The sequence below is a fragment of the Pseudophryne corroboree genome, chromosome 2, assembly GCF_028390025.1.
Source record: "Pseudophryne corroboree isolate aPseCor3 chromosome 2, aPseCor3.hap2, whole genome shotgun sequence".
Classification (NCBI taxonomy): domain Eukaryota; kingdom Metazoa; phylum Chordata; class Amphibia; order Anura; family Myobatrachidae; genus Pseudophryne; species Pseudophryne corroboree.
The window spans coordinates 429,173,704-429,194,291 of record NC_086445.1 but is presented as its reverse complement, the minus strand read 5'-3'; the positions used below and the strand labels follow the sequence as shown (position 1 = coordinate 429,194,291).

The 20,588-nt window shown below is 40.0% G+C and overlaps 1 protein-coding gene across 1 annotated transcript in view; it reads right to left on the bottom strand.

The window, feature by feature from the left end:
* Positions 1-6,072: 6,072 nt before the first annotated feature.
* LOC134993003 (zona pellucida-like domain-containing protein 1) overlaps positions 6,073-20,588 on the bottom strand; it is a 35,141-nt gene continuing 20,625 nt past the window's right edge. The window contains exons 6-11 of the mRNA XM_063950828.1: positions 19,914-20,011; positions 16,136-16,216; positions 13,964-14,135; positions 12,517-12,622; positions 10,933-10,956; positions 6,073-6,409 (exon numbers count right to left, since the gene is read on the bottom strand). Coding sequence (XP_063806898.1) covers positions 6,246-6,409; positions 10,933-10,956; positions 12,517-12,622; positions 13,964-14,135; positions 16,136-16,216; positions 19,914-20,011 — 645 coding nt within the window. The 3' untranslated portion in view covers positions 6,073-6,245. The remainder of the gene's footprint in view (positions 6,410-10,932; positions 10,957-12,516; positions 12,623-13,963; positions 14,136-16,135; positions 16,217-19,913; positions 20,012-20,588) is intronic.

Below are 20,588 nucleotides of genomic sequence, written 5' to 3'. Positions count from 1 at the left end.
CGCAGGGAGGGCTATGAAAGCCTTCCGCTGTGCCGCTTTCATGCACATCTATGCCGGTGGCCGCAGCAGCTTTTGTTCCAACTAGGGAGTGGGGATAGTTGATGCCGGAGGGGACAGGTGGACTGGCAGCAGGACATAGGATGGTGCAGTAAAAGGATCCCCCCCCCTATCTACAGCGCAGAGACTTGCTGCAGATGCAGTGGCATACCCTCCAGCTGTACCTTTTTGGTAGGTACAGTACAGTACCTATTTTTTATGGTCTGTACAGATTTTTGGCTCTCCAAACTTCCATTGAAAGTATAGGAAAGGGGGTGTGACCATGCCACTTTACCCGTGGCCATGCCCTCTATGTGAATTTGTCCCGATTTTTATTTGTAAATTGTTGGAGGGTATGTTGCTGCAGATGCAGTAGGCCTATTTTGGGGTGTGGACCTGGAGCTGTAGCTCCATCAGCCCCATTGTTAATCCTGCTCTGGGAACACACAGCAGCCAGAGGGCAGAGCCTCCCATTGGATGTAACCTGTGTGGGAGGGCATTTCTGTCCAATCAGCTGTGGAATGGGTGTGATAGACCTGCTGCTAACCCAATGAGAGCTCCTAGCCACGCCCAGCATTATATACACAGGCACAGAGTCACAGATCTGGGCTATTACATAGGAGATGCTAAGAGGAACTGTTTCTGTTGCTGCAATTGCTAACAGCTATTCCTTTCTTATAGAATATATTTTATGGGATCTAAATACCTAGGAATTCCCAGGGTGCATTAAGCCATATATCTTTTTTGCCCTATGAGAATGGGTTGAAATTAGGTTATGGCTTTGGGGTCCATTCCACAGACTGTATGTCAAAGACATTAGATGTATAGTATTGCCAGGAAGAGGTCAGTTTCAGATCAATTTGGCTGATGTGTTGCAACAAGGCTGGCAGGCAAGCATAAGGGTAGCCTATGAGCCCAGTTCCTGAGAGCAACCATTTCTTGGAGTCACGTTGGAGGAATATCCTGCCAGCCTGGAAATAATAGTAATCACACCTGAGCTGCCCTGGGGCATCATAAGTTGGCCACACAATTAAGAGGCCCCTGCATCATTTCTTTACATCTGTTCAAAGAGGTACAGTTGTCTGTGTTACATACCATATGACATAGAGGTAGTATACTACAGCTACAGAAGGGTGGTATAGACTAATGTCTTATTTGTAAACATATACCTTCTTGTGCACCTTCTATGAGTTACTCATCTTATTTAATTTGCTCCTAAATAAACACTAAAGAGCATTGCAACTGGGTAAGCTTGGATATACAGAGCACATATTTAACACTACATTGTACAATCCATTTGTTTGTCTTGGCTGTTAGAGATAGTGACGTATTGAGTGTTACAATGATAACACAAAGCTCTGTTCGGAGACACAAAACATCACAGTAAGTATGTGAAAATGACAGAGCAGTATATAGCCACATAAAATGTTTGGGCCATGTACAAGACGGAAACACAGCATACAGTACTAGAGCATAATGCATGAAAGAGATTGATGGGTATCAGGGTATCCCGGGCACACCAGTGCACAGCAAATAATATGTTGGTATATGTAAGTATGGTAGTGATGTTGTTGTTGTTGTACATGACACTTGCATCTAGTTGTATTGCCAGATGCCTGATTCATACTACAGGTATGTTTATACACATAGGGGGGAAGTAGCTAGCAGTGTAGAGTGGAGCAATGTCCCAGTGGAGCAGTGAACTTATAATTTTATGCACTTGATAAATACCTCAGAAATACTGACAGGTTGCTATGGGCAACTTCTCCACTAGTCCACTTCTCTACTCTTTCACTCTCTTCTACTTACTGCTTGACACATGCCCCCCACCCCCTCCTTGTTTGAAGACAAATATTATATTTGCATGTGTGCAGGCACTCAATCTTGCTCATGGGAGAATGCAAGGTGCCTTCCTTAAAAAATCATATAGGCATAGTGCCCCCAACATGTTTTATGGATCAGGTGGCACTCCTTTGACCTTTAGTTTAGGTGCAGAATTGAATCTATACTGTAGCAAACAACATTTCAAGACCTTAAAAGGTCTTTTCATTCTGATGAAAAGATCTTTAAAGGTTCTTTAAAGACAGATCCTATAAATGACCTTTAAAGACAGGACACAGTTATTACTGATCATACACAAATGCGGTATGAAGTCATTTTATCACCAATCATTATGATGACATTCACAATCTCTACACCAGAAGGTAAACATTTATGATGTGAACATGAATAAAATGTCAACATAGTTAATGTTGACTCCTGCAAATGTCAACACTGACAGAATATCGACATTGTCATAATGTTGACATTTCCATTAGATTTAAGGTTATCATTAGGGTTACCATTATGGATAGGGTTGGTATCGAAATACCGGTGGTCGGGATCTCGATGGTCAGAATCCCAACAGCAGAATCCCAACGCTTAAAATGCTGACAGATCCCAGTGAGTATTTTACCATCCCCCCAGCAGTTTAACCTACCCGTAACTAACCTTAATACTCACCGTGGGCATCCGTCGGCATAGTGAGCATTGGATTCCGATGTTGCAATCCTGACCGCCAGGACACTGACTACATCACTATGGATAGCATTAGAGTTAGGGGGTGAATTTTACAAAAAATACATTGTTTACATTTCAAGCAGCATTTCAAGCAGCATTTCATTCAACAATGAATTGTTGACATTGTGAATGTCAGCATAAAATATCTCATGCATAATGTCCTACATGATGATAAGCAGCGATTGTTTGAGCTACATACTGGTTGTATTGAGGCACTAGTACAATTTATTTTGTAGCCACAATTTTGTAAACATTTCTGCACTTAAATTGCTAAGACAAGAATTTTTTTAGAAAAAGTTGGAAGGCTCATTCTAGGGACATTTGATACAGAAAATTAATTGTTTCAGCAGAAAGAAACCAATATAATTTAAAACCAATAGATGTAAAATTAATGCAACCCCGATGTCCCTTCTGTAATAAGATATGAAATACACTAATGAGTATTACATCGGTGGAGATCAGTGGCGTAATAAGGAAGTTGCGGCCTACACCCGGGTGTCACCCTCGGAGAGGTGACACCAAAATGCCAGCTCTTACACAGTGACAGGACCCAGGTGCTATATTGCTAGAAGAGGATCTCATAGATGAGAAGCCGACAGCAATGTAAAATGTCTCTGGGGGCAGCATGCTGTGCACGCCACCCGAGTAATTATTTTGGGATCTCCCACAAGGCCACGCCCCTCGTTGTGTGGCCATGACCCTTTTGCTGTGAACACGCCTCTGGCGCACTAGAGTTCAAGAGTGCACACCCGGTGATGCCTCTGGTGGAGATTATCTAAGATTAACTAATCAACATTCCAGCTGTACAAATATGATGTAAAAAGTACATTTTTACCTTTGGTGCCATGCATATATTGTAATACTGTACACAAAGCTGAAAAAGCTAGCAAAATGACCACAAAAACTAGACAAATGTTTATAGCAGTGCTCCTCGTGGCCTGTTAGGGCATAGTGGGAGGTGGCAGTTGGGAGACCTCTATCACCCGCTGCTCTGCTTAGCAAATAGACGCTGTGCGCATGAGTCTGTATCCCACCTCCTAACTTTAGAAGTTGGGAGGTACAGTATTTTTTAAACAATTGCACAAAACAAGGCATTTTTTTTTCTGTGCATCCCAAACAGCCTTCTATGTGCCTTATTCAGCTTCAGTTGATAAATTGCAAAATTGCAAATCGGGCAATTATCGGACGACTGCATGTGCTGCAACCACATCTTTTATGTGCAAAGGCCAAAATGCATTCGCAATGCGATCGCAGGACCAGCAAAGTACAATAGCATTTCAATTTTCAAGAAGTGACCAATAGTGGGAGGTAACATGGCATTTGTTGGGAATGGTTAGGAAAATGCAGGTGTGTCATGGACGTTTTCGGGGCATGCTTCTAATGTCAGCTGCAATTGCTGTGATTGAAAACATAGTTGATTGCTCGCTAGCTATTTTTTTGCAGTGTGCGAACAGATAGTCGCCGCTTATAGGGGAGTGTATTTTTGCTTTGCAAGTGTGCGAACACATGTGCAACCGAGCGGTACAAAAAAGTTTTGTGCAGTTTCTGAGTAGCTCAGAACTTACTCAGCCGCTGCGATCACTTCAGCCTGTTCTTGTTGGGAATTGACATCAGACACCACCCTGCAAACGCTTGGACATGCCTGCGTTTTTCCAAACACTCCCAGAAAATGGTCAGTTGCCACCCACAAATGCCCTCTTCCTGTCAATCTCCTTGCGATTCTTCATTAAATCCATCGCTCAGCAACGATCCACTTTGTACCCATACGATGAGCCTGCGCATTGCGTTGCATCCGCAGTAGTGACCTGATCGCAGCACAGTGAAAAATCCTAGAATGACCCCCCCATGGTGCCACTGCAACTGCAGCCATTTATATCCTTCGTAGGCATGGGTCAAATGGTATTGTTTGATGGTGGCCAATGGTTCTCGATTTCTGTGTATGCATCGCACTTATTTGAATTAGAGATGAGCGGATTCGGTTTTACTCGGTTTTACTCAGTTTTCAAAACGGCATCTTATTGGCTCACGGATGTCACGTGTTTTGGATAGCCAATAAGATTCGGTTTTGAGAACTGAGTAAAACCGAGTAAAACCGAATCCGCTCATCTCTAATTTGAATTAATATGCAAATTTGGAAAATGCTGCGGTGGGAGTCTTTTTCTGGGTGGCTCTTCAAATGCATTTCTTAGCAGAAGCAGGATTAATAAAATCTAAATTTCTGTCTCAATAGCAATCCAACCTAAATTAGGTCCTTAAAAAAACCAAGAAATCTCATTTTGTTATTTTTGCCTAAATTAGTTTTATTTTTTTTATACAATTTAAGAACTTTGCGTGTTTTGACATCCACTGTCTTGTCCAAGCATATGCAAATATTCTGTTCTTACTTATAGTGCTGCTTCACGATTGCAATTAAGAGCTATGTCTATCTGCATGAAAGTGCAATCAACAGTGATATGAAGCAGCATGTGGAGAGTTTACCTTATGGCCCATTAGAAAACTAATCCTAACATATACATATTATCATATCATCCAATAACACAGACGAGATTGAGGAAGAGCACATAGATTGGGGTTACTTTTACAAATATTTAACACAAAGGTGGAATTATCATATAACTACATTTCAGTTATTCATATTTGCTTTGTATGAACAACACACGCCTCAAAAAAATCTTTATGGGGGAGATAAAATAGACAAGTTGCCTGTAGCAATCAATCAGTTTATAACATTTTATAGACTGTGTTAGATTAATTATAGCTGGAAACTGAATGGTTGCTAAGGGCAACTTCATTGTATTTCTCTCGAAGGTTTGATACATCTTTCCTAAAGGGCCCTACAAACATGCCAATCCGTCGCCGAGCTGCCCGACGGCAGATACGGGTGACAGGCGACCCAGTGACGGGGTAGTGAAGTTTCTTCACTCCCCCCGTCACGCGGCTCCATTGAAGTGCAGGCAAATATATGACGAGATCGTCCATATTGGCCTGCATGTACAGCCGACGGGGGACCAGCGATGAACGAGCACGGGGCCGCGCATCGTTCATAGCTGGAGCCTCCACACTGAAAGATCTGAACGAGTTCTCGTTCATTTATGAACGAGATCGTTCATATCTTTCAAACAAATCGGCATGTGTGTAGGGCCTATAAGTATCAGACTCAAATACACCTATAAAGTTACAGGTTCTAGAGAGACATGCACTAATTAGCACTAAAAGGGCTCATTTAACCAAGTGATAAAACTCATTGTGAATGATAAAAACTTGTTGCGTATGATAAATGGTGCTCCAGCCAATCAGCTCCCAACTGTCATGAGTTCAGTTCTTAACTGTCATGTGTTTGAAAAATGACAGCTGAGAGCTGACTGGCTGGAGCACCATTTATCATACGCAATGAGTTTTATCTTTCACAATGAGTTTTATCACTTGTTAATAAATAGGCCCCTAAACAGTTGCTCTATTTTTTATTTTCTATCACATTTAAAATCATATCACAATGCAGTTTATATTTTAATCATATTTAAACAATTACACATGAATTATTACAACTATGTATTCAGCTAAATTCTCCTTAGACAGCTTCTAAGTGGCTTTTTACTTTCTATGTATGAAAAAATGATATCATACTGTCATACTACAGTATATATGTCACTCTAATGAAAGTTATTCTTTTCCTGGTATCTAGTCTTTTTCAGTCGTCTGTGCATTAGGTATGCAATGCCTCCCATGAGCGTACACAGTAAGGCCAAGAAGCCGACTGTTATTCCCAAGCCAACAGCAGAGCTGACAATTCCTTCAGAATCAATACTGGAAGTACCTGAAAGGTTTAAAAACAAAACAGTTTACTAATGTATGGTTCTACGGGACAAATAATTTGAAAGTGAAATAAAATCTAATAGTGATGTGCCATAACTAGGTGTAGCAGATGGTGCTTAGCATTGCGCTGTGGGTGCACCATCTCCATCCACCCCAATTGGCCGTGCTAGCTGCAGCGCTGGCCGTTACATTTTATAATAGTAGCATTGTGCCTGGCTCTTTCTCTACCGGAGAAAACACTGCTTATATATAATAGCCAGCAGCCTGGGCAGCACTCTCAGTTTCTCTGTGCTCCGTGCCCCCTCATCCACCATGCGTTAAGCAGCGCATTGTCCTTCCAGGATAAAGACCGGGATGGGGATGCGCCTCCTCCAGGCAGGAATCCATGCCCAGTGGATGCTGGGAGGACGGAGTTTGAACAGGGATATCCCTTTACACTGACAAAGCCGCCCAGCACTCCCAGGAAGAGAAAGCTCAGCCAGCTCTGGCACTGCCACCATTACATAGGTACCTGTGTGTGTGTGTCTTTCCCCCATGTGCTCTGCCTCCCACCTGCAGATGGACTTCCGTGTACTGGAGCCTAGTTACTGCTGCCTGCTCAGGTTAATTAAGCCACAGCATCTTTATCCCTTTCCCTCTCCACTCTCTACCTTGTGTATTGTGTATAAGGGTCTCTACCTGGTGTAATGTGTAAAGGGTTGTCAGGTCAGGCTGGAATGTGATATCTGACAAATGGGTTTTAGCTGAATTGGTAGAGGCCACTGATGGAAGAAAACGTGGAGGTTGGATATAGTTCCTTCTCATGGACTCCCAGGGTAGAAGGATAGGCACTCTATGACAACTGGATAAGGAATAACTGTTGCTGTGAAGTAAGAGTTAGAGTGTGGTTACTGTAGCAAGAAGATAATAACTGCACAGACTGGTACTAGAATACTGTTGCTTGGAGATATTAGCTGTGAAGACTGAAAGGTAGCAAATAGTGGCTTGGAGATAATATCTGTGAAGACAGAGTTGGAATAACTAAATTGAGGACTATAACTGTAAAGACAGGTTACATGATGACTGGGACTTGTAGACAATAACTGTGAAAACTGAGTACTTGATGACTGGAACTTGAAGACCATGGGAGTCATTCCGACCCGTTCGCACGCAGCGGTTCTTTGCTGCGGTGCAAACGGGTCAGAACTGTGGCTGTGTGGTGCCCACATTGTGCATGTGTGTCATTGGCCAGCGTCTGCAGTCACCAGGCAACGATGCCAGGACCAAAGAAAGCGATTGCAGGCCCGATCGCAAGAAGATTGACAGCGGGAAGAAGGATCGGGGTGTCTTCTCACCATTTCCCGGGCATGGTAAGGCGAACGCAAGCATGTCCAGGCATTTGGAGGGCAGATGTCTGACATCACAGAATGGACCTTTATCGCTGGATCCATCACACTGGGTAAGTAGGTGCAGGGCTGGTCTTGTTTTGCATGAAACTTTTTTAGCGTAGCAGCCCTTTGCTACGTGCGATCAACTCGGAATGACCATCAATAACTGTGGATACTAGGTACTTGACAAGTGGGACTTGGAGACAATAACTGTGAAGACTGGAGGCTGAGTTGCTGCAGGTCACAGACAAGGATTAAGAGAACTGGATACTTGGAAAATGAGACTGAAGAACTTGGACTTTGGAAAATAGATTCTTGAAAACATGACTGAAGGACTGAGACTTTATAACTGGATTCTTGGAAGATGTGACTGAAGAACTCAGGTTTTGTAACTGGATTCTTAGAAGACTTGATTGAAGAACTCAGACTTTGGAAACTGGACATTTGGCAACTGAGCAGAGATCCTGAGGAACCACCAACTGCTCCGGATTACCAGCAGATTCCACCTGGTGAGCTGGCAGCCGCAGGAAGCAGCGCTGGTGCCATCCACTGGATCAGAGCACTGAGAGAAGTGGAGTAACCTGCAGATGAGCAAGGCAGGAGACTTCCAGGGACTCAAAGCACTGAGCAACCAGAGCGCCCGCAGGAGCACAGGAGCACCTTCTATGAAGAGCAATATAAAGCACTGGCAGTGTTTGATTCAAATCCAACCCTTTTTAAAAGGTGTAGCATGCTGGGATTGGCAGATAATTTACAAGAAGCACTGCGCTAGTCTCTAGCCTGGTGGCTCCCATAACTGCAGACATACAAGAGAAGGCTACTTTTCTCTGCTGAGTCCCAGCTCACTGAGCTCCAATATCCACACCCACAGCTTCCGTCAGTCTCACTGCAGCCCCTCACACAGAGCAGCAATCGGTTGCTCACTGCTGCAGCCCTGCCATGACATGGACTGGGACACCCCAGAACCCAGTGCCGATGATAAGACCCTGGACCCTAACAAGGGGGCTCTACCTGGTGTAATGTGTATAAGTGGCACTACTGTGTGGCGTAATTTGAATAATGAAGGCACTGTGCGGCATAATGTGAATTGGTATTATTTTGTGACCATGCTCCTTCCCCATGAAGCACACAGGTCCTATTTTAAATATGGGGGGGCACCAATTCTCTTTCTGGCACAGGGCCCCAAAATGTCTAGTTACGGCTTTGTGTAAATGTATTCACAATAATTAAAAAATAATGGTTTTAATTCCATAATGGCACAGTTATTTTAGCAAAATAAAACAAAACTTTTGGAAGAAGGAAAACAAGACCAGTATTAGGAGTAAAGAGTTCAAATAGAATCTGGTTAAAGTAGGTAATTTACATGTGGGTGTGCATAGTTTTTCTATGTGTATTTATCTACTTGGACCATACAAAATAGACATTGTAGGGGAAATGTAATGGAGTCTGAGATCGGCTTGTGGGATGCCAGCTGATCTCAGCCTTTAAAAAATGTCCGAGATTGGGCAGCATCCCGCACCTCTGGTCACCATGAACTCCATTACATCCCACCGCCTGTGGTAAGGGGGTACACATGGAGCGATGTTCAGCTAATTTTTAAGCAATCTGACTAGATTGCTTAGAAAGTAGCTGAACATCGCTCCATGTGTAGGGGTGCTGGTGACAGCAATGCTCGATCCTGTGCGTCGCCATCGCCGGTGCTAGATTGGCCTGCATGCAGATCAGAGCATTGGCTTCAGGGGTTTCCTTAGGATACTGTGTGAATACGATTTTAACAAGATTCAAAGAAAAGAGCAGGAGGCTTGAGATATCGCACCGGTCAGAACTACATCTAAAAATCAGGATTTACCACGTGGTTTGGCAACTGCTGTTTGATAATGTGGATGGTTTATATACATACCAGTTCTATAGTCAGGATTGCGATTAGCTAATTTGGCTTAATGCTTGATTCAGGGCCGTCTGTTTGTATGGGCTCGATGGGCTCTTGCACAAGGGCCCCAGGAGTATAAGGGCTCTCGGCTGATAGCTGAGGGTCCCCTCTTTCCAGGGGTACCAGATTTTTGAAAACCGTCCCTAGGGAACCGGAGATATCCAACTTGACAGCAGTGGTCCCCATCCAAGCCTGTTAACTGCATTTCCAGCCAGATACCTTGGGTTCTGTCTGACATAGAGTTTTTCTGAGGGTATAAGCCAAAAGCTGGGACTCTTCCCTTTCGGTGGACACTGGCAGCTTGTCTCTACTATGCCCAGAACTAGAGACATAACCTTTCAGCAGCTGGTCCCTGCTCCAGCTCCACACGCCTAATATGCAGTTTTAGATTTTCGTTGGTGAATTGCTTTCACTCCTGAACTCTGATCCCCAAGTCCTCAGAACCTTCTGAAAGGTGGGACACTCTAGTTTTTTATCTCATTAAAGCTAAAAAATATATTTTCAGGAACTTGAGATATCTGCAGTCAAGCAAGCTGCTCTCCCACCGGAAAATTATAAGTATTAAGCCCACTCCACTATCCACTCCTCCCCTACCTATTAAACACCCCCTACCACCCTGGAAGTCATATACCAGGGCTTCTTCATTCAGCCCAATGCCCCCTTCTAAAATTTAACCCCATCTATGCCGTAAAGTAGTAATTAGCAGACATTACTGCTCCAGGTGCTACATGCTGGGCGGAAGATAAAACACCCCCTACCGCCCACGTGACATCAAAGCTGCCGCTGATAGCACTCCCCACCCCTACCACTGGAGGATGGGTAGGGGGCCCAGTGGATTGCTGTGCCCAGGGGCCTACACTGCTGTTAAAACGGCCCTGGCATGATTTAATGTACACCTTTAGTGAATCAGTTTTCTTTTTTTACAAGTCGCACATCAAATCACCAAATGCCAGGTGTTGTAGTGATATTTAGTAAATAAGTATACAGTATATAGATATTGTATTTGTGCTAATTAATGTAATGTAATAGTTTAATGAACTTTAGGGCACACAAAAAAAAATATGTGTATGTGTGTAGGGAGAGGAAGAAGTAAATGTTGCATTCTTTTGTCTAATAAAGAGTCGTAGGTAATGAGCCTTAGCATACATAGCACATATTATACACTTATAATAAAAATATTTTTACTTTAGATGAGATTACATTTGTTAACCATAAGGAAATACTTACTGGAGCTTGCAACAGCTGGTATACCTATGAAGAAAACAGTAAACATTTGATAGTGATTTTGATGCATTGCTGTTTGTTCTAGCATAAATCAACTATTACCAGGATTTTGCAGCCACTCGTCCTACTACTGTACTCAGAACATCAGTTGTAGAAAGAATCATATGATATGTCGCTATATAGTTAAATAAATATAGAATAACCTCATTATTATCTTGAATATCTATTTCAAAAGATTTAAAAGATACAGTTGTGTTGTTTTATAGAGTGCTTACTGGTAAATATTGCACATTTAAACAAAAACCATGGCACTTATACCTTCCCAATATCAAAGGCCAACACATTGTTCTTACACTTATGTTACAATATACTTTTATTTGATTTAAAGACATCTGCAAAAAAGGAAGTGATCGTTTAGTGAATAAAAATATTACGACACATACAGTAGGGGGCAATGCAGAGTTGAAAGTAAGATTGGAATATATTATTCAAAAGTGTTCTGACAAATAGCATACTTCCGCATTATGCTGAGATGTATGCTACTCGAGATGGACGTCTTGGCTTGGGAGTGACAGGTATTTGTCAGAGACTAGAAAAGCATCAGTCAAATGGGAAAATGTATGCTGTGATGAGGTTAGAGATGTGTGAAGTGCTTGATTTGTGAGAGGTTTGAATGTGAGTAACTTGAATACAATTATGGAGGTAATCAAATGCCAATATGATTTGTAGTAGCTCAGAAGATGTGAAATGACAAAAGAGGAAGATCAGTCTCATTGCAGAATTTAGGAGAGATGCAGAGTTGAAATATTGGTGAGAGGAATGTCAGAAAGCAGGAGGTTGAAGTAATCCATGTAGTAGATTATGAAAGAATGGGCAATGGTCAGCCTGGACAAATTATTGAGAACACCCTGGGTGACATTTATGTTTGAAGTCTGATTGTAAAGGGCGAAGTAAAAAATAAGTAGATAGAAAGTTGGTCTAGCAGTTGCATAATATAGGGCAGAACAGGGTATGTAGAAATAGAGGAAAAGAGCAGAATCAGCTTCAGAGGTGGGGCTGCAGCATAGTCCAAAATTCAAATAGGGGAGCAAAACCGACTGCCAGTGAGTCAGTTTGGAATGGCAGTTGGTGTGGCTCCCCTATTTTAATTTTGAACTGCGCTGCAGCTGGAAAGGAGTGCTTCATATAAGGCAAGGAAAAGGATTAGGTTTAGTTTGTTTAGGTTTCATTGTCTGTACATGTGTTTAGGTGCAGATTGGGATGGGAATACAGGAACAAAGGAGTGTTATCATGATGGGTGGGTAAAACTATCCACTGGGTAAGCTCACAAAAGGAAGTAGGTGTAAGGAGTTTAGAAGTGGCAGTGCCAGTAGGTTTGTACAGTAAATGGAGAGAGTAACTCAGTGTAAATGAAGTGAGAAAACCAGAAAGTGATGTTACTATCATCAGCAGCAAGGAAGTGGAATTGGATGAGAAAGAGGAGAATGGAGAGAGCGATATGAGCCAGACGGCAGTTACAGTTAACGTACAGTAAGCTGCGGAATGTGGAGGGTACAATAGTAATCATAATTACAAAATAATACTTACCAGTATCACTATTGGTAATGATCCCTGGGGAAGTAATAGTTGCTGGATCAGATATAACGGTAGATCCTGAAGCAGCTCTAACATTTCTTTTTCTTTTAGAGCAAACCTGTGTAGTGATTTATGTAACATTATGAAAACATTTGCCATGCATTTGAAAAAAAATAAAAAAGCACTCTCCTACACATAATCTTTATTATTTTCCAAGACACAATATTTACAACATATTTAAGTACTGAAACTGTGAATAAAACAAATGTATTGATTCTGTTGTGTATTTGACTTTTTTATTGTATTGTAACAAGTTTATTGAAGTTTCATTTTTCATCTAAAGTTTTCATATCATCAAAACAGTTTTAAGTATATTTCCCTACATTTTTTTAAGAACTTGCAGTTTAAAAATTGTATCCATGCTTTTTTGTTTTTTTGCCCTTTGTCTGTCCAAAATCTCCATGTATATCATTGTTTCTTAACAAGTCCTCCGTGAAGTCTTTGTGGATAATGTTTATAACAGAATCTCAAGCTTTCTTTTTCACTAATTTTATACGTTTTTGGATTTTGTAATGCATTTTACTGTCTAAAAAAAGATGCTTTATTATAATGTGATCTGAAAGTATTCACAGATGTATATGAATCTCCGTGGGAAGTATACAAGGCTGTTTCTATTCCTTTCAATTTTAAAGAGGATGGATCTATTTATTTTATTTATTACCAGTTATACATATAGCGCACACATATTCTGCTGCACTTTACAGAGAATATTTGGCCATTCATATCAGTTCCTGCCCCAGTGGAGCTTACAATCTATATTCTCTACCACATGTATACGCACACACATCTATGCTAGGTTAAATTTTTGTTGGGAGTCAATTAACCTACCAGTATATTTTTGGATTGTGGGAGGACACCAGAATACCCGGAGGAAACCCACGCAAGTACTAGGAGAATATACATGGTGGGAATCGAACCCATGACCTCAGTGCTGTGAGGCAGTAAGGCTAACCATTACACCATCCGTACTGCCCTACATCTACAGTAATCTCATCAGAAGTGACCAAATGTATGGATGACAGGGCTTGGTTTCCGGTCCAGATTAAACTACAATAACCAAGAGGACTTCAATGCATAATGGAATGTAGCTCCTTTTCTGGTTGATATAGGCTTGCAGCTAATAACATTTTCATCATCCCATAAGCACAACTCCCCCACTTTTTCCATTTGTCTCCTGTGAAGGATTGATTCCACCTACAACACCTATACTCTGTGAAACCTTTTTCAGTATGAAAAAATATCACCATGTTCCTCAGGTTATCTTAATTATCTAAGACATGATAATCAATTTAAATTCAAGCATTTCTGCATAAATAGCCACATGACCGCACAAAAGGTGTTCTGCATGGTTGCATTTTTGCAGCTTTAGTTTAACCAGATTAAATATTTTCATACTTACTGGTTTAAAAGTACTGCATGCAGTTGTCTCACAGAGTCGGGTGATGCAATGTAAGTAAAAGGTTGAGACTGGCAGGGTATATTGTTCTAAAAATCGGAAGGCTGAGAAGTAAAATCGTGCAGATTGACTGACTCCGTTTGTTTTTATGAAGGTAAACTGATCCTTTTGACATCTGTTAAAAAAGAAAAGAAAATTAAAGTAATTGTGGTAGTTTGCAGATTTATTTATCCATCTTATAAAGATATAATATATATATACACAGTTGCAAGAAAAAGTATGAGAACCCTTTGGAATTTCCTGGATTTGTGCATAAATTGGTCATAAAATGTGTTCTGATCTTCATCTAAGTCACAACAACAGACAAACACAGTCTGCTGAAACTAATACCACACAAACAATTATGTGTTCTCATGTTTTTATTGAACAGACCATGTAAACATTCACAGTGCAGGGTGGACAAAGTATGTGAACCCTTGGATTTAATAACTGATTGACCCTCCTTAGGCAGCAATAACCTCAACCAAACGTTTCCTATAGTTTCATATCAGACCTGCACAACGGTCAGGGGGAATTTTGGACCATTCCTCTTTACAAAACTGTTTCAGTTCAGCAATATTCTTGGGTTGTCTGGTGTGAATTGTTCTCTTGAGGTCATGCCACAGCATCTCAATCGGGTTGAGGTCAGGACTCTGACTGGGCCACTCCAGAAGGCATATTTTCTTCTGTTAAAGCCATTCTGTTGTTGATCTACTTCTGTGCTTTGGGTCGTTGTCCTGTTGCATCACCCATCTTCTGTTAAGCTTCAATTGGTGGACAGATAGCCTTAACTTCTCCTGCAAAATGTCTTGATAAACTTGGGAATTCATTTTTCCATCGATGATAGCAATCTGTCCAGGCAGCAAAGCATACCCAAACCATGATGCCCCCTCCACCATACTTCACAGTTGGGATGAGGTTTTGATGTTAGTGTGCTGTGCCTTTTTTTCTCCACACATAGTGTTGTGTGTTCCTTCCAAACAACTCAACTTTGGTTTCATCTGTCCACAGAATATTTTGCCAGTAGTGCTGTGGAACATTCAGGTGCTCTTTTGCAAACTTCAAACGTGCAGCAATGTTTTTTTTTGGACAGCAACGTCTTCTTCCGTGGTATCCTCCCATGAACTCCATTCTTCTTCAGTGTTTTACATATGGTAGATTTGTCAATAGAGATGTTAGCATGTGCCAGAGATTTCTGTCTTTAACTGACACTCTAGGATTCTTCTTCACCTCATTGAGCATTCTGCGCTGTGCTCTTGCAGTCATATTTACAGGACGCCCACTCCTAGGGAGAGTAGCAACAGTGCTGAACTTTCTCCATTTATAGACAAATTGAACATCAAGGCTTTTAGAGATACTTTTGTAACCCTTTCCAGCTTTATGCAAGTCAACTATTCTTAATCGTAGGTCTTCAGAGAGCACTTTTCTGCGAGGCATGGTTCCCATCAGACAATGCATCTTGAGAATTGCAAACTTAAAACTGGTGTGTGTTTTTTATAGGGCAGGGCAGCTTTAACCAACACCTTCAATCTCATCTCATTGATTGGACTCCTGACTCAAATTAGCTCTTGGAGAAGTCATTAGCCTAGGGGTTCACATACTTTGTCCACCTTGCACTGTGAATGTTTGCATGGTGTGTTTAATAAAAACATGAGAACATATAATTGTTTGTGTGGTATTAGTTTCAGCAGACTGTGTTTGTCTATTGTTGTGACTTAGATGAAGATCAGAACACATTTTATGACCAATTTATGCACAAATCCAGGAAATTCCAAAGGGTTCACATACTTTTTCCTTGCAACTGTATATTTATAAAATTAGCAATATAATATAATAATACTATATAGTTAATACTCCAAGTTTCAGCATGCAAGAACAGCTATTGACTGTAAGTTTATGCAGGCCGTTATAGTGCAATTAAAACTTGCACTATCTTTAAAAAAATCCTGATATTCATCAGTAAAATCGTACTAGGAGGGCCCATTGCTACTCAGCATTGGGTTAGTCATCTCTAGGAGTAGAGAATGCAGTGATAACTGAGCCCACTGCTAAATTAAAAAAATAATTTTAAATACTCCTATTTTGAGTTAGTTACATGTATAATTAATGTGACTAAACATCAAGATTTTATCTTACCCAACAAACAGGTCATAGTAGGTTGAATTAGTTGGGTATGGGGAAATGGAGGCATAGCATCGATCCAGCAGCACATTGAACCTAAAGAAAGAGATATTGGAAAGTTATAATTTAAACTTTCATAATATAACTCCTTTACCTTGTAACTATATTTACTGCTTGAGTGAACATAACATTTTTCTTGCATATACAGTATTTGTGATGCAAATTAATGATAGTGTAAACTTTAATTATTTCCCAATGAAGTTGAAAATTATGATCTTTCTAAAACGCTTTGATCATTTGCTCATATTTGATCATTGCTTTCTTAATTTTGGAAAAAAATAATGACGTACTTTAATCTTTTGAAGAAAAGGCTTTTTTAAGAAAAATTATGATTGATGATTTAAGATAAATCTGAAATGTGAATTTGCTGTGAAGAGTACAAACTGTACACGGCATCTTATTTCTTAATATAATAGGCATAGTTTGTTGGAAGAGAAGTATATTGTATGTGGTTAAAGACAGGTTTCTCGCTGCCGTTCATGAGGTCCTTATTAAGGTCTGTTGGTGTTTCCCATTAATTAGTGCAATGTTTTGCGCTTTAGTGAAATTATAGTGTAAGACTGTTGCATTTATTTCTCTTGATAAATGAACCTACGCTTTTACTCTAGAGGGAGAAATCGCTGAGAGAAACTATCAGTCCAGTGCTATATAATGCTTAGCTGATTCAAAGTTTAATCAAAAAATGTTATGCATCTATTGTAATAGAAATAAAAATGTATTATTAATCCCAGAGAATCTCTGTACCATGCCTACATTTCACATTCTTTCAGTTGACTGGAATGTGATGATATATGAGTTTTCCAAATTCTGTATTTCTCCTCAAATAAAACTTACCACCAAAGAAAGAGATATTGTATTTTTAGAAATGTATCATACCGCAGAAGATGTACCATAATAATGTAAAATATGTAATTCTTTCATTATTTACCTTTACTTTCATTATTTTAAATTTGCCACAAGGGCCTTTTAAAGCCATAGGCTAATCAGATAATTCTGTTGAAAAAATGATACTTGATTTTTAGTGTCTCCCAATCATTATGCCATGTACAGGATCCTCGGCTACTGTTTATGTACTTAGCAAATAGTAGTAAATAGTCAGAATTGTGTGGCAGATGTATTAACCTTGAGAAGGCATAAGGAAGTGATAAATCAGTGATATGTGCAAGGTGATAAAGGCAGCAGCCAATCAGATCCTAACTGTTAATTTACATATTGGAGCTGATTGGCTGGTACCTTTATCACCTTGCACATATCATTGGTTTATCACTTCATTATGCCTTCTCCAGGTTAATACATCTGCCCCTGTATTCCATGATGGGCAAACGTGCGTTGGAGGTTTAGGTGAATAGAACAAAGATTAACACAGTGATATCTAAGATGTCTCGCTAGTGTTGTTCATCTTGTTGCAAAAGACACTTGTTGCTAAACAAGCGTTGTCTTCATTTGGCATACAGTATCTGGAAGTTAGGCTGCTGTCACTTTGCCCTGAACTTGAAGAGTTTTGCTTAATATTAGTAAGATGTTTAATCCTTATTTTTTCAAAATAGCAGTCAGGTATAACTCTAGCTACTTATTAATGTTTATACGTATTGGACTTGCAGACTTTCAATGATATTAACAATGTTTAATGGAAAATGTTTAGGGACCATTTAACTTTACTTTTACACTTATGTTAATAATTTGTAAACATTTTGCCCAGTTCAGTATCTCTAGCCAGGTACACACTACAGCAACTGCCAATCATCGCAATGGTCAGGCCTTCGGTCTAGACCAGCGAGGGATTCGCTATACACTTATGAAAGATGGAACAACATGTAATGCTGTCCTTCATTTAAATTGCAGTCCCTATCAGTATCTTCAGTAGGTCCTGCAACAGGGTCAATTGGAAGATGTCACTAGTGGCTGTGGGAACGATGATTTGTCATTCCAAAATGGCAAATTGTCCCAACATCGCTTTAGTGTGTACCCAGCTTTATACAAACCTATGTTGCTCTAAGCTTTTTGTCCTTGGCTTATTGTCCCTAGGTTATTCTCTTCATCTTAGACAGGTGTATTACAGAATCCAGTGCTCACTCTGCTTCCTTAGCTACACTTGTACCTTCTTATTTGGAAACAGTCACCAATTCTGTCCCATTGGGAGTCAAAGAATAAGGGCAAGAGAAAATATATCAACATTTGCTTTCTTTCGCATTCACAGGACAGCAGTAGCAAACAAGTAAAGAAGATGGAGATGATGATCCCCATAACTCTTAGAAGTCTATTCTCACAGATGTATCAAGTGATGTATCAAGTAGTGAAAGTGTTGAGAAGTTTCCCAGTGGACAGTTGCCCCTAGCAACCAATCAGCTTTAAGATAGCAGGTATTGATGTACATTAAAATGATAGGTAAAAGCTGATTGGTTGCAATGGGCAACTTCTCCATTGGTCCACTTCTCTACTCTTTTCACTATACATCAATTCCATAGACACTAAGGGGTATATGCATAAAGGCTTGGATAATGATACATTGATACATAAAGTACCAACCAATCAGCTTCTATCTGTAATTTTTCAAACACAGCCTGTAGCATGGCAGTTAGAAGCTGATTGTTTGGTAAACTACCTGTATCCCACTCTCCGCAGTATTTCTCTCCAAGAGTTGATGCATACTGTATGCCCCTTACTGAGCATGCACATGGTGGACCTTCAGTCACAAAAGTTAAGTGTTTGTTACTGGCAGGCATTGTGGAGGGTAAGCTATGCAGGGGGCCATTGTGGCATCTGATAAGAGTTATCTCCTTGCCATGTGATAGAAACAGTCTCATATGTGACTTTTAAGACAAGGGTATGCATTTTGTAGATTGGAAGACAAGGAGATGAACTGAAAATTTGGTCCTACAGTATGTGGGTTAATAGTCTAAGATCTCCTGTTGTCTTAACCTTCAACTAACCAACCAATTTTTTCAATATACAGGTGGAGCCAGCATAATACAAACATAAGTGATATTTTAGGCTAACTTAAAAAAATTAACTCTTACATCAATTTCTAAGCTACAGTCCCAGATGAAATAAGCTTCTGTATATTTGTTTAAAGAGACAATTAATAAGGTTTAATCATACTAATTATATCTGTAACTAATGTTCCACTATACTGTATATACAATTATTTCTTTTTTAGATAAAATAGAATGTTACTGTATAGTTAAGAATGCTTTTACTAGCCATTTTTTTAAAGCAACATCTACAGAATTTTGAGGTTTAATGATTCTTTAAGGCAGTAATATACCTTTGCCTGACCATTGATTAAATGGTTTGGGGTTAGAGGCTGATACAGAATTTTGACAGTATACTCCTTTTCTGCCTTCCAATATTCTGCAAATCTTATTTTAATCTTTTTAATGTAATTTGAACACTATCAATTTACAACTAATGAACTATTTGCAATAAAACTAATCTTTTTTTTTTAATCCCTCCCCTGTTTTAGATGTAACCAACCAGGGTTGGTTACATCTAAAACAGTTTACATGTATTGCAGTATTTTTTCTACTTCATTCAAAAGGTTCTTAGTTCTGCAGATTACTGCAATTTCATTTCAGCTTAGAGTTGGTTATGAAGCAGAGGAGCAATGCCTGGGAGTAAGCACAGAACAGAATGTGGGACAATCTTGAACTCTATATTTGTCATGACAATTGGCTGCAGAGAAAAGTGTTAACATATTCAGAGCTTATATAATATATTTTTATTTTTTTCTTACTTTTCTGTCAGGTTGACTGCTTTCACTTCAACATAGACTGTGGTGTTTAATTTGATTCCAGTTGTTGGGATGAAGAGAGGTCTATAGTAGCCTTCATCCTGAAATAAATAGCAAACCTAAAGTGAGATGCTGTCTTACTAGAACATGGCTGCCAGTAAAACTCAGAAGGACTTTTACTACTAAACTACTAAAGTTGTTAATTTCCAAACTAACATTTTATTGCTATTATCTACATTGTAAGTAGGCATCAGAAGATATGCATCATGTCTGGGCTATGATTTGCTTTTTGCTCATTTCAGATAGAATAATTAATCTTTGTACACAAAAACAAATGCAATTGCGATTTTCTAGGCTATGGAACAGCTAATGTTAACAAGTGAAGCTGCCACTCAGCAATGAAAAGAGGGGCCACTGGAGTAATCGCAAGCTCATTCGCAATTGCATACACATTTACAGTCTACATGCAAAAACAAGAAACATCGAGGTTAAAGGTAGCTCTATAGCTATGCTGACTGGATACTACAGTAGCGACGCAGGTGCCATGTTTTTGCACATATGAACTTGCAGCTGATGGCAGATACATGCCCCAAAAACAGCCATGACATGCCTGCATTTGTGTAACCACTCCCCATAAACTCCCCAATAACACCTCCAAATGGTCACTTCCTGTCAATC